General features: G+C 26.8%; 3 protein-coding genes across 3 annotated transcripts; 1 reads left to right on the plus strand and 2 right to left on the minus strand.

Annotated features, from left to right (window-relative positions):
• Positions 1–2,198: 2,198 nt before the first annotated feature.
• On the minus strand, positions 2,199–11,011 carry LOC132940344 (succinate dehydrogenase [ubiquinone] flavoprotein subunit, mitochondrial). Its single transcript, XM_061007882.1, has 12 exons — positions 10,770–11,011; positions 9,259–9,336; positions 8,532–8,749; positions 7,354–7,454; positions 6,873–7,159; positions 6,473–6,780; positions 5,698–5,893; positions 4,955–5,152; positions 4,681–4,872; positions 2,847–2,990; positions 2,676–2,789; positions 2,199–2,617 (listed from the first exon to the last, which is right to left on the minus strand). The coding sequence occupies exons 1-12, from the start codon at positions 10,830–10,832 to the stop codon at positions 2,531–2,533; spliced, it is 1,986 nt and encodes a 661-aa protein (XP_060863865.1). The 5' UTR covers positions 10,833–11,011; the 3' UTR covers positions 2,199–2,530.
• A 270-nt stretch (positions 11,012–11,281) lies between these two features.
• On the plus strand, positions 11,282–12,574 carry LOC132940345 (cytochrome c-like). Its single transcript, XM_061007883.1, has 4 exons — positions 11,282–11,399; positions 11,579–11,639; positions 11,706–11,847; positions 12,207–12,574. Exons 2-4 carry the CDS (start codon positions 11,613–11,615, stop codon positions 12,350–12,352), a joined length of 315 nt encoding a protein of 104 aa, XP_060863866.1. The 5' UTR covers positions 11,282–11,399; positions 11,579–11,612; the 3' UTR covers positions 12,353–12,574.
• A 2,787-nt stretch (positions 12,575–15,361) lies between these two features.
• Positions 15,362–23,647, minus strand: LOC132941628 (DNA-directed RNA polymerase I subunit RPA2). Its single transcript, XM_061009769.1, has 21 exons — positions 23,388–23,647; positions 23,175–23,312; positions 22,802–22,996; positions 22,411–22,650; positions 22,163–22,335; positions 21,907–22,056; positions 21,683–21,845; positions 20,833–21,031; positions 18,617–18,819; positions 18,330–18,542; positions 17,982–18,185; positions 17,805–17,912; positions 17,539–17,715; positions 17,374–17,472; positions 17,200–17,312; positions 16,986–17,130; positions 16,755–16,911; positions 16,563–16,688; positions 16,293–16,420; positions 16,062–16,226; positions 15,362–15,671 (listed from the first exon to the last, which is right to left on the minus strand). Exons 1-21 carry the CDS (start codon positions 23,454–23,456, stop codon positions 15,471–15,473), a joined length of 3,366 nt encoding a protein of 1,121 aa, XP_060865752.1. The 5' UTR covers positions 23,457–23,647; the 3' UTR covers positions 15,362–15,470.
• Between the last annotated feature and the right edge of the window lie 38 nt (positions 23,648–23,685).

A 23,685-nucleotide genomic window follows, 5' to 3' on the forward strand; every position in this document is an offset into this window, starting at 1 on the left:
ATTGATTAACCATTAACATAATGACTCATAAATATAACTATATAATATTTAATATTTATTATATACAAAATAATATCTATTTTTTCTAGATAGGTACCCATTATAATATATCTGAATACACTACACGCTGCCACACTATTTTTATAGCATTTAGTTATTTATTTAATAACAAATTTTCATAATTTCTTTATTTTACTCATTGTGTAAGTATAGACTATAGAGTATAAATTGTAAGGTTCCATTTTCTTTCATTACATTTTTTTGGTATTTATCATTTTACCATAATAATTATGTATGTTCACCAATTTATAAAACTAAAAGTTAAAACACTTAAGAGATGACTTTATTTATGTGTGTGTTGTCATTTGTCTCTGTTTTATTAATGTAACATAACGTACCTACAGTGTTGGGTAGTAACGTAATAAAATTACTTTTGCAGTAACGCTGTAGTAATTTCATTATATTTTATTTAGATTAATGCAATTGTAACAAAATTACTTTTTACAAGTAATATCTATGGAGTAACGTGTTATTTTCCACGTTATTCAAATAAGTGAATGTAGAAATAAATGTAAAATGTATGACTAAAACTAGAGAGTAGGATATTTGAAAAAAATTAAAAATCAATACAAATTATTTACAATTCAGATAGTTTTTATAATAAATAATAATCAACAATATTATTAAAGTTCCCAGGAATTAATACTTATACTTTTTGTTCATGTATAACATTAGGTCATTAACAATGTATCTACTACTTGTTATGGGCTGATTTTGTAATTCATTTTTTAAAAAACTAATTTTATTTTAACGTTCTCCACTTTTTGAATGTAATATTAAAGTAACGTGATAAAAATAGTATTGGGTAACGCGAATGTAATTTAAATAAAAATATTGAATGTAACAAATAACGTAATTGTATTACTTTTTTAAAGTTATTTACCCAATACTGCATACCTACCAAATTGTACGTTCATAATAATCAATTTTACCCTGTAATTTTTAATATTTGAGTGACAACCTATTATAAAATTTAAAAGGGAGAATTTTATCTATAAGGCCCTATGTAGATTTTTTTTATATTTTTATTTTGAAACAAATAATTGAGTAATCAAAAAATTAAAAACTTTTGACATACTCTTAATTTATTAGTTTGTGTATGTTGTAGTGGTGGATTTATGGGGATAGGGGCAGAATTACAATGGAAAATATGATAAACAGCAAGATTTAAAAATAATAATTTTTGAATTAATTTGTAGATATTCGAAAGATTGCCCATCTAATTTTTACAGGGATATTTAAATTTTAAATGGATGGATTTTTATTATTTTCCGAACATGTGTCAATATTTACTAATGTTATAGACGTGTTACAAAATTATATATACTGAACTGGTACAGCATCCACAATTTAAAGAGTTAAATTTAGATGTGATTATAAGGAGGAGCCAATATTAAATCAGATTTATAAACCTTTCTTTGGTACACTAAAAACTATGTGTACTCATAATATATAAACTGTTTTACCCCAAATTATTTTTATTTTTAAATGCAAGTACAATATTATAACATTTAATTTAATTAAGTGGTTTGATGTATATGCTATATTGCTGTTTAACAATTATAATTTCTGATAAAAACACGTTCATATGGGTAGGAAATGTTAAGACAATGTTTATAATATAATACTGCAACTATTATAATATCACTAATATAAGTTACTAACACAAACACATATTCCACTATTTATAGCAGCTTATTTAATATATCCTTAATAATACTACTTTTTAGCCTTTAGGTACAAATATTATAACACATATTACTGTATTATTATTATTATTATTTTATTGTTATTACTTTATTTTATTATAATCCATAAACGCATAGATATATTATTATAGTTAATATTAATTAGATATCCACTTAAGTATCAGAATAATAATAACAATACTGATAAGTAAAATCCCAATTATGTTTCTATCATAAATATAATTAAATATTATGTGACTAGTAGCATTTTGATATAAGCATTAAGCATATATAATTCATTAATTTATAAGTACCTATGTTTCTAAATAAATATAAAAATGAATTATACGAATAACATAATATGGTTTATAAACATTGAATGTATCATTTAGTAAATAGTTTAAAATTAATCAAAATAAAGGACAACAAATAATAAAATTTTACTCTTGGTTGTTGAAAAATATTATATATATTACTATTTACCAATATGAATAATGAAATCAAATCAAATAATTATTTACAGGTAATAAGCAAAATAAAACAATAACAATAGATTTATGAAATTTTTTTTTTTCTATTATTAACTATTAATACTTCTTTGAATTTTGCTCGTAAAACTACTTGTATTAATAAATCAGTATGATATTATTTGCTGATATACCTAATTTTAGGGTTTTTCATACATATTCTTAAATGCAAACAGGATTTGAGCTGTTTTGTGATTTGATTGAAAGTGGGCAGACTAGAGTTACGAGCAGTAGTTAATTAGTGATGGGTGAATCTTAATAAGATCTAATCATAGGTGGCACTGATTTCACTTCTTTATCATCCAATGTGTGATCAATTACAGGTCTATAAGTTAATTTAATCTAAAAAAAAAAAAAAAATTTAATTTATATTTTAAAAGAAAATTCAAATTTTACTAACCTCTCCAGAGTCTGGATTGATACATGCAAGTGTATGCTTCCTCCAGTGATTTTCAATTGGTACTTGGGTTTGTCCTTCCAATGGTTTTTTGTAATCAAATTCATCAACGCGATCCTAAGAAAAAAATGGATTTGAAAAATAATAGAAAATATAATAATTATAATATCATACTTTGAAATCATCTCGTGCATGTGCCCCTCTGGATTCTTTTCGTTCAGCAGCAGATACAATTGTTTGCTGTGCAGTAGTCATTAAGTTTTGTAATTCTAATGATTCCACTAAATCTGAATTCCAAACCATTGATCGATCATTTATCTATGAAAATATAGGTTTTTTTTATTTTGATAATACAGTGAAACTCCCATATAACGAAGTCGAATAAGCAGCAAAAAAAATGAATTCGTTAAATAGAATTACGTATTTTTTTCAACTTTTTTTTTATTATTTTTTTATTATGTATATTGTATGTATGTAAAAACAACATCAAACATCATATTACAGTTTAATTTAATTTTTAACCTTAAATATAATTTAAAAGAAATAATCAGTAAGTTTTGTTTGCTTATTATTTTTGAAAATTGTCCTTCTTTCGTAAAAAGTTTCTATATCGTCAAGTTTTGGTGTCTTATCTTTATCGGGTACATTGTTCATGTACAATTTTAGAACTATGACATAAACTATCAATTTGATAGTGACAACATTTACAAAAACTGGTTTTTATCGAATAATTATTTTGTTATATAGAAACATCAGATTTGTTATTTGGAGATAAATTTACGTGTAATTAACAATGAAGGTCATAGTTCTTAAAAATATTTCGTTAAACAGAAAATGTCGTTAAATGGAAGTTTCACTGTAATATTAAAATTTGATAAACAATTTTCTTTAATTATTCTAAAAAATACAATTTTAATTATTTATGTGGGAAATTACAACATTGGTCACTAAATGTACTTGATAATTGTGTTATCTTTAATCATATAACTAACTGGAAAAATTGGGGTTTCAGCACCCATAGATTTTTAATTTGAATTGTTTTCCTGAGTGAACAATGCTATTTATGTCATTTTTGACCATAAATCTTTGAAATTAACATCAAACAATTGGCTGGTAAAAGACAATATTTCTAGCACAAAATAAGTCTTATAACACAAATTCCCTACATAATTAGCTAATTTTGGGTACTGAGGACATTTCTCATACAATTACATCCTTTTACATCATCATCTAAGGATATAAAATATTATAAAATATAAATAAAAGATGTATATTTATAGATTTTATGATACGGTTAAATTCTAATAACAAATATAGACAATATCTACATGTTTTAAACAAGCCATGGAGTAAGTAAAAAATGTACCAATGTTTTTTTACTTTAAAAAGAACTTTAAAATAAATGTTTTTTCATATGAGATTACTTATTAGATGCAACTTTATTTTAGTTGTTAAAATGTTCTTAAGATTGAGTTTATGGATAATTTTACATTCAATTTGGCTAATTGATAACATTTATAACAACTGTAAACATATGAATGCAATACAATAATTAACCATTTTTAATCTTATGTTATGGTTAGTAAAACAATTAAAAATAATATTCTTTTACCCTTTTAAAAAGAGTTGATATTTCAATATTAATTAAGTTATTTACTGAAAATTTAACAAGTATAATTACATAAACTTTCATAAAGCCATTCTGTCCGATTTCTGAACATGTAAAGATCTATATAAAATGTTGAAACAATTATTTATAGTATAAATGTCTTTCATATGAGATAAAACCATTTATAAATTATATATAAGTTATAGATAATTATCTTAGTAAGTATAATTTAAAGCTTTATTTTGTGTGGCAAAGTACATTACAATAGTAAAGTAGCTTCCTTATTATTGAAGTATATTAAAAAGAACAATAATAATGTTAATTATAATCAAAATGTATCTTTTTAGGATTAATCTAATATTATTAAATTTATTTAAATAATGAAATAACTAATCATACCTTAATATCCTTAAGCTTTGAATAAATGGCTTGCATTTTATTGCGGCCTTCATCAAGTGTAGATCCAGTTCTAAACACAGCGGCATAAAGTTGCATAGTTTTTTGCATGTCTAAACGTAAGTCTGCTGTAGGTATTGTTCCACTATTAAAACGTAATTTGTCAATGTTATTAATGGATTCTTCGCCAGCATTCTATAATACAAATGTGCCAATTATTTTCTTAGTTTAAATATATAGTAATATATCTTAAATTCAATATTTTCCAAGTATTTACATCACTAATTTGTGGTATTTTATCTCCAGGTTTGTTACATTTAGCAATGTCTAAAGCACAAGAACGTCCAAATACCACCAACTCGAGTAATGAATTAGCACCAAGACGATTAGCTCCATGAACAGAAGTACATGCAGCTTCACCACAAGCATACAATCCAGGTACTACTTTATCTTCTCCATTTTCAGGATTAATAACCTATATAAAATAATTAACAATAAGGTAAAAGTGAGTAATTGATATGACATAATCAAAGATTTAAATCATTACTAATTTACTAATCATCTTAATTATTATACAACATTGCATTATTACATAACAATTAACATAGTGTTTAAGGGTTCACAATAGCTATTTTAATATTGGAATTTGATATGTTTTGATAACCTTATTGAGTACTAATGACTTAAAATAAATAATTATATTAAGATAGCACTCAGTGCACTGTTTGTTTTTCTCGCTGACCCACAGACAACATACCAAATGTGCGTTCAGCAGATCCAATTAGAGGTTTTGATATTAGAGTGAATTGACCTGTCACTAAATTTAAAGGTAAGATATATTCTAACTTACTATTTAACAAAAATATAAAAAAATTATCAAATTTGGTTGATTTTACAGAACAATATCATTATTTCCGTAATGCGTATTTTTGTGTACACAATTACATTGGTATCAGGCGCCTTAAAGTTATCACGATTGATTTAATATTGTAATTCATTATTAATACATTATTTATTAACCTGTCCTCTATAGTTTGTTGGTATTCCACCCATGTTATAATGGACTGTTGGCAACACAGGTATAGGCTCTTTAGTAACATCAACCCCAGCAAATATCATGGCAGTTTCTGAAATACCCGGTAATCTGGCGTGAAGCTGTTCAGCCGGCAAATGATATAGTTGAAGATAAACATGATCTTTTTCTGGACCACATCCTCTAAAACAATATTCACTTGATTAGTTAACAGATAGGTTCAACATTTTTTCATTAATCTAAATAATATCGAAAATTATACAACCCTTGCCTTCCACCAACGAGTAATCAAGTAACACAATAATCATATATTTAATGTAAGACTTGAAATGTATTCTTTTTATATATTGATACATTTTACAAGGAATTAAGTTTTATGAAAATTTGAATTACATTATTTCTAGCGTATTTTAAATATTTGAGATTTTAAGACTATTAGAGGATATTTTCTTTAAATTTTCTTATTCAAGATCATTTTTTTTTTTTTTTTTGAAAGATGATATATTGATATCTATGTATGTTACCTTTACATTAACTTTTATTACCAAAGACATTGTCACTGTCTGTTGTTTTTATGTAAATAAAAAATACTACATACTACTTTTGATCATCTTTAAACATAGACCACTTTGAACTTTTGATTTTATCACATACAGTTATATAAATAACTGAGGATGTTTCTTGTTTTTATTTTATTCTATAACTGTATTTAGCTATTCATTTTTCATTCTAACAAAATATATTAAAAAAATTAATATCTACCTTCCTTCCATGATTTCAATAGTCATTGACCTAGATACAACATCTCTAGATGCAAGTTCTTTAGCATTAGGTGCATATTTCTCCATAAATCTTTCACCTAAACCATTGATTAAATATCCTCCTTCACCACGACAACCCTCTGTCATTAAACAGCCAGCGCCATATATACCAGTAGGATGGAATTGTACAAATTCCATATCTTGCATTGGAATACCAGCCCTTGATGCTAAAGCTTGGCCATCGCCTGTACAAGTATGAGCAGCTGTACATGAAAAGTAAGCTCTAGCATAACCACCAGTAGCTAAAACCTATAAAGAATAAAATTCATAATTATTAAATAAATAAATAAATAAATAAGTAAAATAAAATATTATTTGCAAGAAGAAAAAAAAATACTAACTGTATTCTTAGCTCTAAAGCGATGAATAGTACCATCTTCCAAGCATAAAGCAATAACTCCAACACATTGTCCTTTATCCATAATTAAATCCAAAGCAAAATATTCCACAAAGTAATTGCAATTAAATTTTAATGAATATCCATATAAAGTATGTAAGAGGGAGTGACCCGTTCTGTCAGCTACACAACAAGTACGATGAGCCTGACCACCTTTTCCATATTGTAAGCTCTGACCACCAAATGCACGTTGATATATTTTACCTTCATCAGTACGACTAAAAGGCATACCTATAAAATTGTATAAATTATCATGATTTATAATTTCAAAGAAACTTATAAGTAATAGTTATATATTTAGTAATAAATAAAATCATTCTATAAATAATAGTTGTTAATAATTTAATAGTGCATTATAATTTTTTTTCTCGTATATAAAATGTAATTAATTATTTTATTTAGTAGTGAGCTTCAAATAGCTTTACCATAATTTTCTAACTCAATGACAGCTGCAGGTGCCTCTCTAGTTAAATAATGTATAGCATCCTGATCCCCTAACCAATCTGAACCTTTAACAGTATCAAACCTAAAATATAAATAAAATAAATTTTAAACAACATATTTCATAAATACAATTTTTTTTTTAAATTAAAATCTTTTAAAGTCATCACTTATCATATATATATATATATAGGTAAGGTATAGTGAAACCTGTATATTATAATGGACAGTCAGGGCCCACTTTTCCCATCAAAAGTGTCTGTTATAGACAGGCACATTGGAATACCAATCTTTTTGCTGGAACATATCTATCATACTATCGTCCGGGAGAGGTGTCCGTTAAAACAGGTTTCACTGTACTCCAAATAAAATGTTTCAGCATGTTTTCATACATTAATATATTAACCTAGCTAAAATTTGCCTGTTATAACAACTTTATGCTTGTAGGTAAGACCACTATCAAATTTTGATTTTTATATTTCAAAATCTGATACTGAATATTCTGTTTTAAATATTTTGGCATAAAAACCCAACAAAATTTTAAACGAAAATTAAATAATAAAAATCAAATAAATTCAGTTAATAATTTTTTTATAGAAGAAAGAAGAAAGTATTGTCTTAATATCTATGAGAATTATAGAAAATGGTTAGTATGCTAAGTTTTGTCGCCAAAGAAATTCAGTCAGGTATGAATCTAGATGATGGGGAGCTGTTCCGCTCTGCTTTTTGTTTTGCCATTTTGCCGATCCCCAAAGGCGTTCAATTGTTTGGGTGTGTGCTCCCACGGTTGTGTTCAAAAAATGATAAGTATGATTTACTGTATAGTGATCAAAGCCTGATAATATTAATAATTCTGTGTTATAAGTACGTCAACGAATTGTGGTACTTTCCTGAATGTTTCTTGATCGCCATAAGAAGACTGTATATTTTTCTATCTGGAACTTTCATTAAAAATGCCTCTTTTATCTCACGACAAATTCCTCTAAATATCCAGTGTTCGGGAAGCACCCTCCCAACATGATTTATTTTTTTTCATAAATAAACTTTCATCAATCTGATGAAGATTGTGATAATTCGGATGATTAAACCAGTTAGGTTTGGAAATATTTGGGTAATCAAGATAACCCAGAAGAACAAAAAAAAAAAATTACAATTTACATACATATGCCATCGCCAATCATCATCTTCCATATTCCCTAATGCAGCATTAATTCCCCCTTGTGCAGCAACCGTATGAGATCTTGTTGGAAATAGTTTAGTAATAACTGCTGTTTTAAATCCTTCTTGTACTAGGCCAAAAGCGGCACGGAGACCAGCTCCTCCAGCACCAACTACGACAGCATCGTATTCATGATCAATTACTGAATATGCATTTGTTCCCTAGAAATAATTTTAAAGTAATTAAGTAAACTGTACAAAATAATATTTTTATAATTGATAAAAGAAAATAATACTTAGCAAAACAATACATATAAAACATTTAAATTAATTTATTAGAATTATTTAACATTAAATATAAAATATAAATTATTCTTATCATATAATTTTAACCCTTTCACACTATTATCTACTACAACCTGTATGAGCTATATAAAATCAAATTTTTTTTTCATTTTTTAAATGTTGGGATCCACATGATCTAATTATTTAAGTATAAAATAATGAGAGACAAGCTTTCATAAACTTGTACGGTTACCGGCATATGAGAATATTATAAAATATATGGACGTAATAGTATGTCTGGAGCAGTGAAAGGGTTAAGTAAAAATAAATTTAAGTGGTTTAATTTGTTCAATTTTGGATAAGCAATTAAAATAGTTTTTATTTTAATGCTTTGATTGTTTAAAAACCTTAAATCTGGTAGGGAATTGCTTTGAAGATATACTTACTGCTGTACTCTGTTTAGCTGAATAATATTGAGATTGATGTAAGTTTCTTGTGCAAATTAATGGACGGTTCCAATTATTCTAAAAAAAAATACGCATATAAATTTAGTTAACTAATGCTACTTGAATACAGTGAAGTTATTCTAGTTTGTAATAGGATGGGGCAAAAGTCTGACTAGCCCATATAACTGAACCAAAAAAAAAAAAACAAATTGCTTCGCTTGCTAGCTAATTTTCACTTACATTTTTATCTCGATACAATTCCCATCCTACTTAACTTTATATGTGTCTGAGCAAAACTATCTTCATTTTAAAGCTAAAAAGATATGAGGAGTTAAATAATTGTACCTATCCAGTTGCATCATTTTTCTTGAGGGGTCATACAAATTAAATTACAATATAAAACATCACTGCTAAAATATAATTAAAAAATCGAAAAATTTTAAATATGTCTTTTCAAAATCATCCTAGTATCAGCGTCTATATGTATATATGAACTAAAAAACTATAAATATTAATTATTATTATTGTAACAATAGTTTTCTAATGCTTACACAATATTAGATAAAATTATAGTTATTTTATTCCCCCCAACAACATGCCCAACAATTGGACTGCTTTTAATATCAGACAGGGGAAAATATCCACTTGCTCTTCCCCTTTAAATTATGGCATTGCTTGAATATAAACATAATATTATTTTATTAATAAAAAATAATTGTTTATATTATGTAGGTATTAAGATTTTTTTTCATATTTTTAAGTTAATTCTAAAATCTATATAGGTATTCAAAAAATGTTCAGTAATTAATTATGTAAAAATGTATAAAAAAAAAAACATGTAATTAAGAGGAAAAAGTAAATATCATTTCAAAAAAATAAATAAATGTTTTTTATTTCTTTAACACATTTAATTATTTGATTAATTTATAAAACAAATATTTACTAAATTGTTGCAACATATTACGTAATATTAGTAATAACTGAAACTAAGCTTGAGTAACAAAAATAGGTAATACAAATTATATAGTTCTTAGAAAACAATTTAATTTAATTTATTCGTAGGGTCGTAAGTTTAATAAATAACTATTATAATTTATTAGAAATAATATATAAAAATTATTTCATGAAAAAACAATTATTTTTACTCATGAATTTAATACCTATTATTATTTAACTATAGATAATAATATACCTAAGTTATATTGACATTATTTAAAATATAAATATTTTTTTAATTACATAATAATTAATTCTTAATGTTTTATTAAAACAGATAAATTTCATAGTAAGTGCCAAGAACTTTATATCCACCAATGCATTTCGTTCATAAGATTCAAGATTGTTATAAATTCTTCAACTTTAATTAAATCATCTTGCTTTTTTTTAATGTTATGGACAAAACTGTACCAAATAATCTTTTTCCTTGGATTAGTTTGCAATCATAAATTAATAGTAATTTATGGGAACCTAACTGGTTTACCAATTTATTTAAATTGAGAACAAATACTTACAATTTTTGAATAAGTACTTCGTGATATTGGATTGACAATTTTTAATAAGCCAATCATTTTCATAATATTGTAAAAGTATTTTAATTTCTCAGCAAAATATAACGAACCAATTTAGGATGAACGAAAATGTCAAATGTCATGAACTCGGGAAGACGAGAACTGGAAAGTGTACTCCGTAATAATATGTCTTATAATAAATAATTTTCTAATCAGCTGAAAAATAAGAATAGTAGAGATACTATTCAACAGTAAACATTGCTGTTAGTGATGGTAGTTCATGGTAAGTTATTAATTTTAGGTATATATGTATATACATTTATATGTAGATAAATTATTACAATAGATAAGCAGAATGAAAGGTTAAGCGGTATCTGGTACTGTCACCTTGGTTCATATCTTGGAAAAATCAATCAACAAAATAATCAATTCAACAGTCATGGATGATAAAAAACATGACCTTCCGGCGTCCCCACCCAATAGACTTACAACATAATTCGCAATCCGGGCCATCGGCAATCCTGTGACTGGGTTAGTTCCTATTCCTTAACCAATACGATTGTCTCGTTCTTTTCACATTCATTTCTGTGTTGACAGGTCGTGCGTTCCCGCCCTTCTGCTCATTCATAAATCGTAAGTACTTATTCCAATTTCCTGAATATATTTCGCGTTTACCGATGTTTTCTCAAAAAAACAAAATTGTTTTATTTTGCAATTAATTTTTTTATATGCCATTTACTTGTAACAATTCGATTTTTTTTTTTTTGAGGTTTTACTCTGAGTCACGTTTTTGATTTTTTAAATTTTTTCAGATATATTTAATTTTCAAATACCTAATTAACAAAAATGGGTGACGTAGAAAAAGGAGCCAAAGTAAGTATTTTCAGGTACATCTATTATTTAAACAAAATAAATATTAAATGTTAATGTAATTTCAAGGTATTCCAAACTAAATGCTCTCAATGCCACACTGTTGAAGCGGGAGGCAAACACAAAGTTGGACCCAACTTGCATGGTTTATTCGGACGTAAAACCGGCCAAGCTGCTGGTTATTCTTATACTGATGCCAATAAACAAAAGGGTAAATATGTTTTTATTATATACCTAACTAATTTATGTAACAGTTATTATTTGGAAATAATTTTGATTTTGGTTTTTGTTAACTGTAGATTTATATTTTATGCTTTCAGCTTATATCATTTTTACCAGTATTTTTTTAATTTCTGTTACCATTAATACATTATTTATAATTGTTTAAAGATCAAACTGATCAATATACTTACATTTTATAAAAATTGAACTTTATGAAAATCTAAAACCATTTGAATATTTAAGAGCCGATATTAAAACTCAGTTTTTGAAATGTTAATGATGAAATTATGTTTAGTTTAACTTTGTATAACCTTATATCATTTTTTCATTATTTATATTTGATTATAGGTATCACATGGAATGAAACAACATTATTCGAGTACTTAGAAAACCCCAAAAAATATATACCTGGCACTAAAATGGTGTTTGCTGGCATTAAGAAAGTAGATGAAAGAAACAACGTTATTGCTTATTTGAAAAAAGCTACCGCGTAATGTCAGTATTTGTGACAATACTTTAATAATAGATTAAATTATGAGTATAAAAACGTTGTTATTTTTTTGTTATTATTGTTCCCAGTGATTATACCTAGTAATTATTGTACACGTACACTTTTTAAATTAAGTTATTTCTTGTTTAAATTTATTTGTTGTACAGTGTTATAGAGTCAAATATTAAATGTTTTAGAATAAATGCCTTGTGCAATTTATGTTGAAGGTCAAGGTTTTTAACATTATTGATAAAGCTTTACAACTTGAATTTAAAATACTAATAGTTATAGATAAAATATGACATTGACCTTAAAAGTACTATAATTATTATTCATTGACAAATAGTACTTATTAAATTGAGTAATATTTGATAATGGTATTCAAAATAGAATTTGGCACTAAGTTTGAACTATATTTCAACATTATTTTAAGAACTAGGTCAAGTTATTGGCACCTTAATTTAAATATAAGATGTATTTAAAAGTGAACAGTTAATATTATAAAATCAAGTTTTATATTTACAATTTGAGGTTTATATTTCCATTTTAGTAATGGTGGTCAACAATATCAATAGTTCAATACAATATCCAGAAATAGTTTTTTTTTCTTATCTTCAATTAGCTAGGTAAAGCATATTTTAGAATTAAAAATTATTAATTCAATATCTATAAATAATATTTACTTATTTATTTATAATATTAATCCTAGTAAGGATAAGTAATTAGTAAAGTATACAGTGGCACCGAACCTATAACCTAAGAGGGGCCACCGCCCACCCTTTTTTTCGGGGTAGGGTCATGGGGGTCCGTGGGTACCCCAACAAACTATTTATGAATTATGTTCCTAACTCCTAAGCTATTAATGTAAACATATGCAGCAAAATTTTGTAAACAGGGGTGGTGGTCCGTATAACTTTTTACTTGCCCCCCTTTTAAAATATAGTTCGGCGCCACTGAAAGTATACAATCGTGATACAAAATCGGAAAAGTCCAAACGATATTGATTCACAAAATTATACCGTTGCCCGTCACTACATATTAGCATTTGGTAGCATATACAACAGCCATACAGGGTCACAGGCCATAGGCGGTCAAATTAAAGTTTTTGATGAGCTAATATAATTTTTAAATATATATACATCCGCCAGTAATAATTATCGTGTATAGAAAATATAAACATTCGGTGAAAATGTCATGTACATAATATTATAGTCATTCGTTTTAGAGTTACACCGGAAACAAAAATCGATTTTGCGTAAATTTCCAGTCTTCTTTAGTACGTGCAGCTCTCTCTATAGCAGTAATCTGTTGATATTAAAATTTAAAACTACCAACTATGGACATTTTTAAAGTAAGATGCATTTGACATTTCAATATGGTTGGCAGCACTGTACTACCATTTATCCACAGCACGATGTAGGTAAAATCACGTCCTACATCGTGATCCACGGAATATATCTATATAGAATTATAAGATACCGATTCCCGCCATGAATTGAAACTTCAAGGTCGGTTGGCAATTGTATGGTATTTTATATAGCAAATAAGATTAATTGTGATTTATTTTGTATTGTATTAAAACAAATAAAGCCCTAATTAGTCTGATAAATCAGGGCTTAATATATAATTGAGTCTTGAGGACTCAATAAGAATATAATATACCAATATCAGTGTCTGCCTATTGTCATACATAACAATGTTTGGATGCTGGCCTTTTATATAAGATGTTAGCTATTTTAAAATGACAAAGATTGGAAAACTTATTAGTTGGTGGCTAACGTCAATGCTCTGGAGGAGAACAGACCCTATACTACCATATCACATAAGCTTTTAAAATCAAGAATTATTATAAATAATCCGTTATTTCTAGAGAAATAAAATGGAATAGGAAAGGAAAATCTACAGATACCCTATACCGTGTGTCCGCGGAAACAGGGTACACTTTACCACTCATTACCCTGTACATATTTTTCAATTCTGTTTGCGGGACATTAAACTAGACTAATGTATCGTAAATTTCTATGATTTACAATGTTTTTAACTCGTGTATCTTGCGCATGCGCAATAAAACTTACATTTTTTTAAATGGCAACCTGTAATTTAAATACCATATTCGGGTTCACCGATTTTTTTCAAGCCATTTTGATGTATCAACTTGTGTCCTAATCCCAAGATTGACTAAACTAGAGCTAAGTAGAATTAAAAAAATTTAAAAATTTAATTTAATTAATTTTTTTTTCTAACTGTATGTACTTATTTTTTTATTCTAAACACCATGAAACAAACAATCAAAATTATTATTATTAAACTAATTAACTATTTGCTATTGACACATGACTCTGATAATGAGTTCCATAATACCTAATATAAAAATAGCTAATGACATTTTAATAGTTATAGGTAGATAACAAAACTAGAAACACCAATGCTCTTTATTATTTTAATAGATGGGTACTTAATTATAATTCTGATGGAAACAAAAATACACTTCTTCTCTTTTGGTTTCAGCCAATTAAGACCATAATATGCAGTTTCATAATGTGTAATAATAAAATAAGATAAATAGTAAATAGTTAATTAGTTTAATAATAATAATTTTGATTGTTTGTTTCATGGTGTTTAGAATAAAAAAATAAGTACATACAGTTAGAAAAAAAAATTAATTAAATTAAATTTTTTAATTTTTTAATTCTACTTAGCTCTAGAGTTTAGTCAATTTTGGGTTTAAGACACAAGTTGATACATCAAAATGGCTTGAAAAAAATCGATGAACCCGAATATGGTATTTAAATTACAGGTTGCCATTTAAAAAAATGTAAGTTTTATTGCGCATGCGCAAGATACATGAGTTAAAAACATTGTAAGTCATAGAAATATACGATCCATTAGTCTAGTTTAATGTCCCGAAAACAGAATTGAAAAATATGTACAGGGTAATGAGTGGTAAAGTGTACCCTGTTTCCGCGGACACACGGTATATATATAGTAGATCAAAAACAAGTATAATATCAGATAGTTTCAGTTTTTATTTATTAAAATTGTCTTATGATATATTGAATTATAATTAAAAATAAAAAAATTAATTTTAATTTTAATAATTATTAAAATTTTTTTTATAATATTTATACTTCAATATTTAACTGTAATTTAATATTGATTGCAGCAAGTTCAGAACATAAATATCGAAATACATTAGGTATTCCAATTTCTTGTACTTGAGTAGAGTCACAAGTTCTGCATTTAGCAATTTTACTTGAATAACTGTCTTCTTTGAAGTGAATTAATGAAGTTAGTATTGTATGGCATTTCAAACACAACAGAGCCTAAAAATAAACAATAGTGTAGTTATAAATTAAGAATTTAGTACAATATATTTTTAAAGATAACAGTTATAAGCCAAATACTTAAGTTTTAAAAGTTAAATGTTTATTAAGAGGATGCCTCTGGTGAATGTGATCTTACAAACATACAACATAGCAAATAGTACATTTAAAATAATCTCTTTTATTCTGTTCTTTTTAAACTTATTGAGGTCCCCACAAACTACAGCGGTAAAATGCAGCCACAAAATTTACCACAACTGCTAATAGGATTTTACCACCACCGCTGCAGTTATACAATTTAAAGGTAAGATTATTATCCAGGGCATCGTTGAGGCTTGATATTTTAATTACAAAGCAAGTTATGAGCATTTTAAAATTGTAAATACTAACTGTTGATTTATCTGAACAATCCATAAATCGATCTTGCATTAAAAATGGAGTACCGTGTGATATTAATGCATCTCTTTCCATTTCACCAACACGACCACCACCACCTCTTTTACGGCCTTTCACAGGTTGTTTTGTAACAGCATCAACTGGGCCAGTACTTCGTACCTAGCATACAATTAGACATTAGTCAACTATTTTGTTTTTAGTAACACTGTTTTATGATATAATTACCTGCCACTTATCCGAAACCATATGCCTCAATCGCTGATAATGAACAACACCAAAAAAAATAGATGCCTTCATTGCTCGGCCATCTACACCACTATACATTTGTTCAGTTCCAAAATAATTGTATCCACCTAAGTATTTATAATAATAAATTTCATTAAATTTATACAATTTTACATTTTGGAAATAACCAAATATATCAGTGACTTGTTAAAAAACATACTTTTAAGAGACTAAATACATAATTTTTTCAACAAAATATAGATGTCTTACCTGCTTCTAAGAGTTTTCCAAAGAAATCAATTGCAGTATCTTCTTCACTATACTTAAAAGGTGTAGCATCGTGTACTACACCATGTACTGCTGCAGATTTACCTGCCATACACTCTATCATCATAGCTAAAGATAAACATTTAAATTAGTTTATAGAAAAGTTTAAAATTATTAATGTAGAAAAATATTCACCGATAGTCATTCTTGAAGGAAAACCATGAGGATTGAAAACAATATCTGGAACCATTCCACTTTCTGTAAATGGCAAGTCCTCTGCAGGCCAGCCTTTACTAAATATCCCCTTCTGTCCAGCACGACTAGCAAATTTATCTCCAACTGTTGGGTTTCTCTAATAATAAAAATAAAATGTAACAAAAACAATACAATTTTTGAATTTAATATATTTTAATCAAATGCACATACTTGAACTCTCACGGTAATTGTAGCTTTATTTGGTATTTTTCGGCCAGTTGTAAAATCCCCACATTGACGAACTGAATCAACGATAACTTCTTCGTTGCTTAAATACTTAGCTATTATGAATCCTTGTATTTGTTCATCAAAATAACTTAAATAAATTATATTTTAATATCATAGAATGACTTTTAAAGTAAAAATATTTATTAGTTATAGTTACCTATAGTATGGTGTTCCCCTAGACAGTTTTAAGCCGATATGTGGAAGACCATCTACACCCAAAGAATCTGAAAGATTTTCTTTAAATGGGTCACGCATAAAATAAGTATGTGGCTAAATAAAACAGTTAAGTTAGTTTAGGTTTAATAATTAACATTTAAAATTACTAATATACTTTTGTTTCAATTAGTTCAGTTTTGAATATAGAACCATGAGCAAATCCTCGATCTAATGCCATTTTATTAATAATCATAGCATCTTCCATATCGTAACCCTAAAAACAATTTATTCATTGTTAACTTTTCTATAGTATATTAACTGATATTTTATTTTATTTTACTGTGTATGATATGACAGCTATAACAGCATTTGTACCCATTGGAAAATCATCCATTGATAATGCATCATAATGAACAGGTCTGAACAACGGTGTTGCGGGTGATTGTATCCTATACAATTTTGTTTCCGACTGTAAATGCCAATTATGACAAGCAGTTCCCATTGTTTGTTTCCCCATCTATTATTAGATAAAAACAAATAAATATAGATATTGATATAAAGATTATTTATTATAATTTATTTTAAAATGTATATATATATAGTTACTTGGCACTGATACATATTACGAGGACTTTGGTTGTAGTCTGGCAAAGGGATTAAACATGCTAAATGACTAAGAAAATCTGTTTTTGTAATTTCTCTATATGAAGTTATCTAAATTATGAGAACAATACATATTATATTTAAATAGTTTTAAATTTTTAAATTTTAGTGTTTACATACATTAGGTCTAATTTCATCTTCTGAAATACTTATATCTAAGTAAACTTGTTCAAAAGTTCCAATTAGCTCTATTTGTTCTAAATCTAAATTAAAAACTGGTCTCATCATTCTTGCATTTCCAGTAAACAAAAAAAGACCGGGAAATTGACCCAAAATATTTTCTTCTTTCTTTTGAAGCCATACAATTTCAGTAGTCTCTGGTATCTAAAGAATTCAGTTATAATTTTTAAATTAAGTAATATTATTTATTGGGAATTTTATTCAAGATTATAGAATTTGGCTGAGAAACTTAATAAAACTATTTTATTAGGAACACTGGTATGTGTTTGTATGTAAATAGTAATTTACTTGTTTTCCTTTCACTTTCAGGGTACGAAGCTTTTTAATAAATAATGCTGTCAATGTTTCTGGTACATATCCAATTATACGACCATCAAGAATTACATTATACACAAATCCAATATTGATATCTTGAGGTTTGTATGATGCTTCACACATACCCAGGGATACTAATACCTTTGGAATTTCACGTAATATTTTTCTACTGATTGATTTAGTGACCTAAATAAATATGTATTTAATATTATCAATAAAAGTTTTAATTAATTAATTTTAATTTTAGAGTTGTTACTCACTATACAAGATTTGGTTAAATGGTTAAGAAGTCCACAAGGAGTTCCATCAGGAGTATGAACAGGACATATAAAACCCCAAGCATCTGGCAACAACCTTCGGGGTTCAGTGGTTCTCATAGACTCGAAAATAGCACCACGGTGAACTGCACGGAAATGAGCCATATATCGCATTCGACTTATGTTTTCAACCAAAATTGTAAGTCCTTTTGTTAAAGAAATTTAAAAAGATGACATTTTATAAATTTGAATTCAATAGGGCACACATGTTGTAAGCTTCTACCATCGATTTATCGGTGTCATATGCTATATACATTTAACACTCAATAATAAAACCTACTTTCTCTGCCACAACCATATATCAAAATTATTTTGAATCTTAATGAAAAAATTAAAAGGATTTGGACTGTACTTTCAACTTGTATGGGTGTATGTGTTCAGCACTAATTGAACAATTTTAACGATTTTTCATCATGATTGATTGGTTGAATGAAGAAACTTTAAAAAATAGTTGTCTTTAAAACAAAATATTTGTGATACCATACATGTCAACCAACACATTGTTTATATCCTATCATTACTTGCATGGACAAAAATAAGAAAATTAATGGTGGATTAAGCTTATGTAAAATATTTGAACTTGTTTGCTACTGGGTTTGAGAATTAGTATAAAATATCTCCAACTGAAAAAATTACTGGTAAAACATGAAAAAAATGGCTAAAAGGATCTATTGTTCAGATTGATGAGTCCTTTTTCATTGGAAAAAGAAAGTATAAAATATAATAAAAGAAGACAATGTCTCAGAACTTGTTAAGTTGTTGGTGATGAAGATGACACAAACAATTCACATAGAAAATCAAAATTATTTAATTTGAGTTTAAGGACTGTCTGAGATGTTAATTATTTGATAGATAATATTAAAGGAGATCAAGAAAAGTTTTAGTAATAATAATTCAAGAAATAAAACCAGAAATAAATATTTACTTAGATGACTGGAGAGTCTAAAATACGCTAAAAAGTCAAGGTTTTCTTCACCAAACTGTTAATCATAGCAAGTACTTCTACTAGGACCCACATACAAATGCTCTAACTCAAACAGTTGGTCGTTTATGGAAAAACATTTAACTAAAATATGGAATAAGGTAACGTGGAGCTACCAACCTAAGCAAAAGACAGTTACAGGAATACTGGAGCGATCATTCAATCTGACCAATGTATTTAAAAGTTGTTTAATAGAATGCCACACGGACATTTGTTGTCTCCGTTTTACAAGAGCGTGACATAGAAAATGTATGTTCAGCAGATCACGTTTAGTTTATTTAGATTAAAAATTAGGGTGAATCGACCTATTATGATACCAAACCTATAATAACATTGATATGTGTTTGATGACAAGAACTGTTTATATGTGTTTTTTTTTTACGATAATTCAGTTTTTAAGTGAGTTGTGAGCATATTATTACGCCATATCATAGCGTAAACTTACTAAAAATTGAACTATCGCAACAAAAAAAAAACCCACATACAAACACAGATAATGTTCTAACTATAAAGTTTCATAACAGATCGTTTTACTCTAAATTTTAAGCAAAATTAAACGTGATCTGCTGAACGTAAATTTGCTATGTTACGCACTTATAAGACGGAGACAACAATTAAATATATATTAAAAAATATTTTTACACTACGATTATATTTTAGTCACATACTTTAATGAAATAATGACAATTTTTTAAACTACAGACTTAAATTAAATAAAAGTGAATATATGTATAAATGTTTTTTTGTAGATAGCATATTATGGAGTGCTGTGTCCTTAGGCTGGATTGCATAAATAACAGTATACATTTGTTACCGGCTTTGTAATTTACCGGCCCTGTAAGGTTTTAATGATTGTGTAAAGTATGCTAGTGTTGCATAAAGAAATATTAAATTATTGATACCATGGTTACCAAATAAATTAAACAGTGTTAAAATGTGTTTTTCTTATCTAATAATATTATATTATTTTAACCGATCTGTAGTTTACAGGTCCGGTAGCCGATAATTTACAGAGCCGGTAACTTTACCGAGCGTTCAAGCAACACCTAATTTTATTTACAAAGCCGTTAACGCACTTACAGATCTGTAAGTCGTTACAGAACGTTTATGCAACCCGGCCTTAATGATAATGATATAAATCATGAATTAATTATAGAATAATTTAAAAATAAAGTACCTTTATCTTGCTGCATTCCTAGACCAGATTGACTATTGAGATTACCAGTAGCAAAAAAATTTGTCATTGAGTGTTCAATTAAATCACATCTTCTCAATGCAGTCATCATATCACCAATAGATGGTTGACCACCTTGGTCAACTTTAAGTAGGTTGATTTTAACTAAATTTAACCATGTTTGTAACTTTTCTTTGAGGATCTGAAAAATATTAATTTTTTAATTCTATTGTTTAGATAACTGTAAATTATTTACAGTGTTGGGTAAGTTACTTTTGAAAAGTAATTAAGTTACTTTACTCATTACTAAAAGATAAATGTAATTAAGTTACTTTCCACGTCACTAAAATAAAATTGTAACAAAATTACTTTACATTTCAAATAGAAAAGTAACTCATTACTTTCTCGTTACAAAAAAAAAAAATTTTAATTTCTTGGCAATTATCTTCTGCAGTTAAATTGAACCAAATTCTTTATAAAACCTGAATAGTTAATAGGATCGTATAAAACTTAGTCTTCCACACAAGCTATTCATAGAAAACCTACTTGAAGGAATCAAATTAAATAATAAATTTAATAAACTGTTTCGGGATTTAGATGCAATTCGACATGTCAAATGTCAAAACCATCAAAAACTGAAATGTGACGAGTTAAAATTAGATGTATATAAATATCAGATTGGTAAACATAATATAGTAGGTACTTAATAATTTGAAACTTTAAACGCGTTATTCTATAGAAATTACTTTTCAAAATTAATTTACATTACATTTGTTACTTGGAAATAATTCTAATACGTAACGCGTTACTTTCGTTACGTTACTACCCAACACTGATTATTTATCTCTATTACTTTCAGATAAAGATGACCACCAAGCATTAATTCCTGCATCATAATTCCATCAGCACCTTCAATTAAACATTTATTTTGAGCCACTGAAAACAACTTTTGCAACATAAAAACTAAAAGTTTTAGTTTATCGAAATCAGTGTTTAAATGTATTAAAACATAACTCCTAGAACAAATTGAAAATTATAGTATTTAACTACAGCATTTATGACAATTAAATCTCAAACCTGAGCATATAATCGCAAACTTCTTTATTAGTTTTCCATTCAGGCAATTCATAAAATCTAGGTCTGAACAGAATGCCAACATATTCCTTAGCATCTTCTTGACAATGTATATTACTTTCATGCAAGGAACGCATCATTTCCATTACAGAACTTCAAAAAAATGTTTTAATGTTTTTGTTTTTGAGAAAAAGAATGTTTAACAATTAAGTATGTAATGTATTATAAACTTATAAATTATTGATATTGACCAACTTACCTAATGAAATATAAATCATCTTCATGTCCTTTAATAATGTGTCTAAATATAAATTCATCTGAACTGTTAGTTAGACACTTCATTATTAAAAATATGGGTGCATAAAATACCCTCTTCTTAATTGGGATCATTAATTTGGCCGTACCATTTGTTAAATAATGTAAATTATTTGTCTAAAAACCAATTATTTAAAAAAAATAAAAATAGTTTTTTAAATAAACATTTAAAATTTATAATATAAAACTTACAACAGTTGTTAAATCATCTTTAACACATCTAATCAAAATACCAATATCTGAAAAATATTGATCTTTATTTTTCCAAGTATTTCTTTGGACAGCAGTTGGAAAATTCCTTCTCGTTCCTAACAACAGCCGTACTAAACGTTCCTTTCCTTTAACTATAAAATATCCACCCCATTCATCTTGATGTTCTCCTAGCTTAACTAATTGTTTTGGAGACATTTTTTCCAAATGACACAATTTAGACTAAAAAAAAAATTAATTAGTACGAAAAAATATAATTCACATTTGTAATTACACTTTTTGTATTAGCTTACTATTCATCATTAAAAAAAAATATGTCTCTTAAATAATATATCATAAAACAATAGTAGTAATAATAATAATGAAAAAATACCTTTAACATTATTGGCACTTGGCCGATATCTCTGTCAATTATCATTTGTTCAACATCATTAATTCGCCAACTGAGTTTTATTTCAAGTCTTCCAGAATAAGTACCATGACGTTGTCGACATTCTAATGGATATATACTATGTGATTTAACACCAAGTGATCCTGTAGGTACTCGAGGTTGATGAATGGTTGCTTCCTAAAAATATACATAGATTTTATCAACAAAATTAAATAAAGTATCTTATTAGTCATTTATAATATAGCAGTTAAAAAATTGATAAATATATTAAATGTAATTTATAATTCCAATAAAGTTACATAATTTAATACTTATACATACAAATGTTAACAAATTATAAAAGTATATTAATTACCAGTAAGGTGAGTTTCACACGATATTTTCCTTTTGTATCAAATTCAACTGGTAACAAATCAGAGATCGCTAAATTCAATCCTTCTTCAATCATATAGTTAAAGGAGTCTATGTGCGGAGTACCCAATTCTTGAAGAATCTAAGAAGTAATTTTCCAATTTTAAATATTAACAATTAATGTTCATAAATAATGAAAATCCTTTTAATAACTTACTTGATTTTGGCTATCGGGAGGTTTACCATAATCGACATTTGTTAAATTTTTAAGTGTTGGCTCATACATTTTTATTTTATTTTAAATGTATAGAATATAAATTAGTAATAACTATTGACTAATTAAGACCATACTCTATAATAAGTAAAGGGTAAACTGTTGTTAAATACTTAAATAATAATAGGTATCTATATAAAAATGAAACTATAGGTATAGTTGTAAGTCTAGAGTTTAAAAAACACGTGTATAATTCAAATTGTATATTTTCAATATTGTTTAATATAAGATAACAGTTTAA

This window comes from Metopolophium dirhodum, chromosome 3, assembly GCF_019925205.1.
Source record: "Metopolophium dirhodum isolate CAU chromosome 3, ASM1992520v1, whole genome shotgun sequence".
NCBI classification, from domain to species: domain Eukaryota; kingdom Metazoa; phylum Arthropoda; class Insecta; order Hemiptera; family Aphididae; genus Metopolophium; species Metopolophium dirhodum.

Coding starts and splice junctions, on each gene's coding strand:
- LOC132940344 (XM_061007882.1), bottom strand. CDS start 10,832: ATGAAAATGATTGGCTTATTAAAAATTGTCAATCCAATATCACGAAGT. Junction 7,455..8,531: donor GATGATTGGCGATGGCATAT/GTATGTAAATTG, acceptor TTTATATTTTAG/GTTTGATACTGTTAAAGGTT. Junction 2,790..2,846: donor ATGCACGAGATGATTTCAAA/GTATGATATTAT, acceptor TTTTTTTCTTAG/GATCGCGTTGATGAATTTGA.
- LOC132940345 (XM_061007883.1), top strand. CDS start 11,613: ATGGGTGACGTAGAAAAAGGAGCCAAA. Junction 11,640..11,705: donor ACGTAGAAAAAGGAGCCAAA/GTAAGTATTTTC, acceptor TGTAATTTCAAG/GTATTCCAAACTAAATGCTC. Junction 11,848..12,206: donor TGATGCCAATAAACAAAAGG/GTAAATATGTTT, acceptor ATTTGATTATAG/GTATCACATGGAATGAAACA.
- LOC132941628 (XM_061009769.1), bottom strand. CDS start 23,456: ATGTATGAGCCAACACTTAAAAATTTAACAAATGTCGATTATGGTAAA. Junction 23,313..23,387: donor CTCCCGATAGCCAAAATCAA/GTAAGTTATTAA, acceptor ATTACTTCTTAG/ATTCTTCAAGAATTGGGTAC. Junction 18,186..18,329: donor TGAAAGTGAAAGGAAAACAA/GTAAATTACTAT, acceptor TGAATTCTTTAG/ATACCAGAGACTACTGAAAT.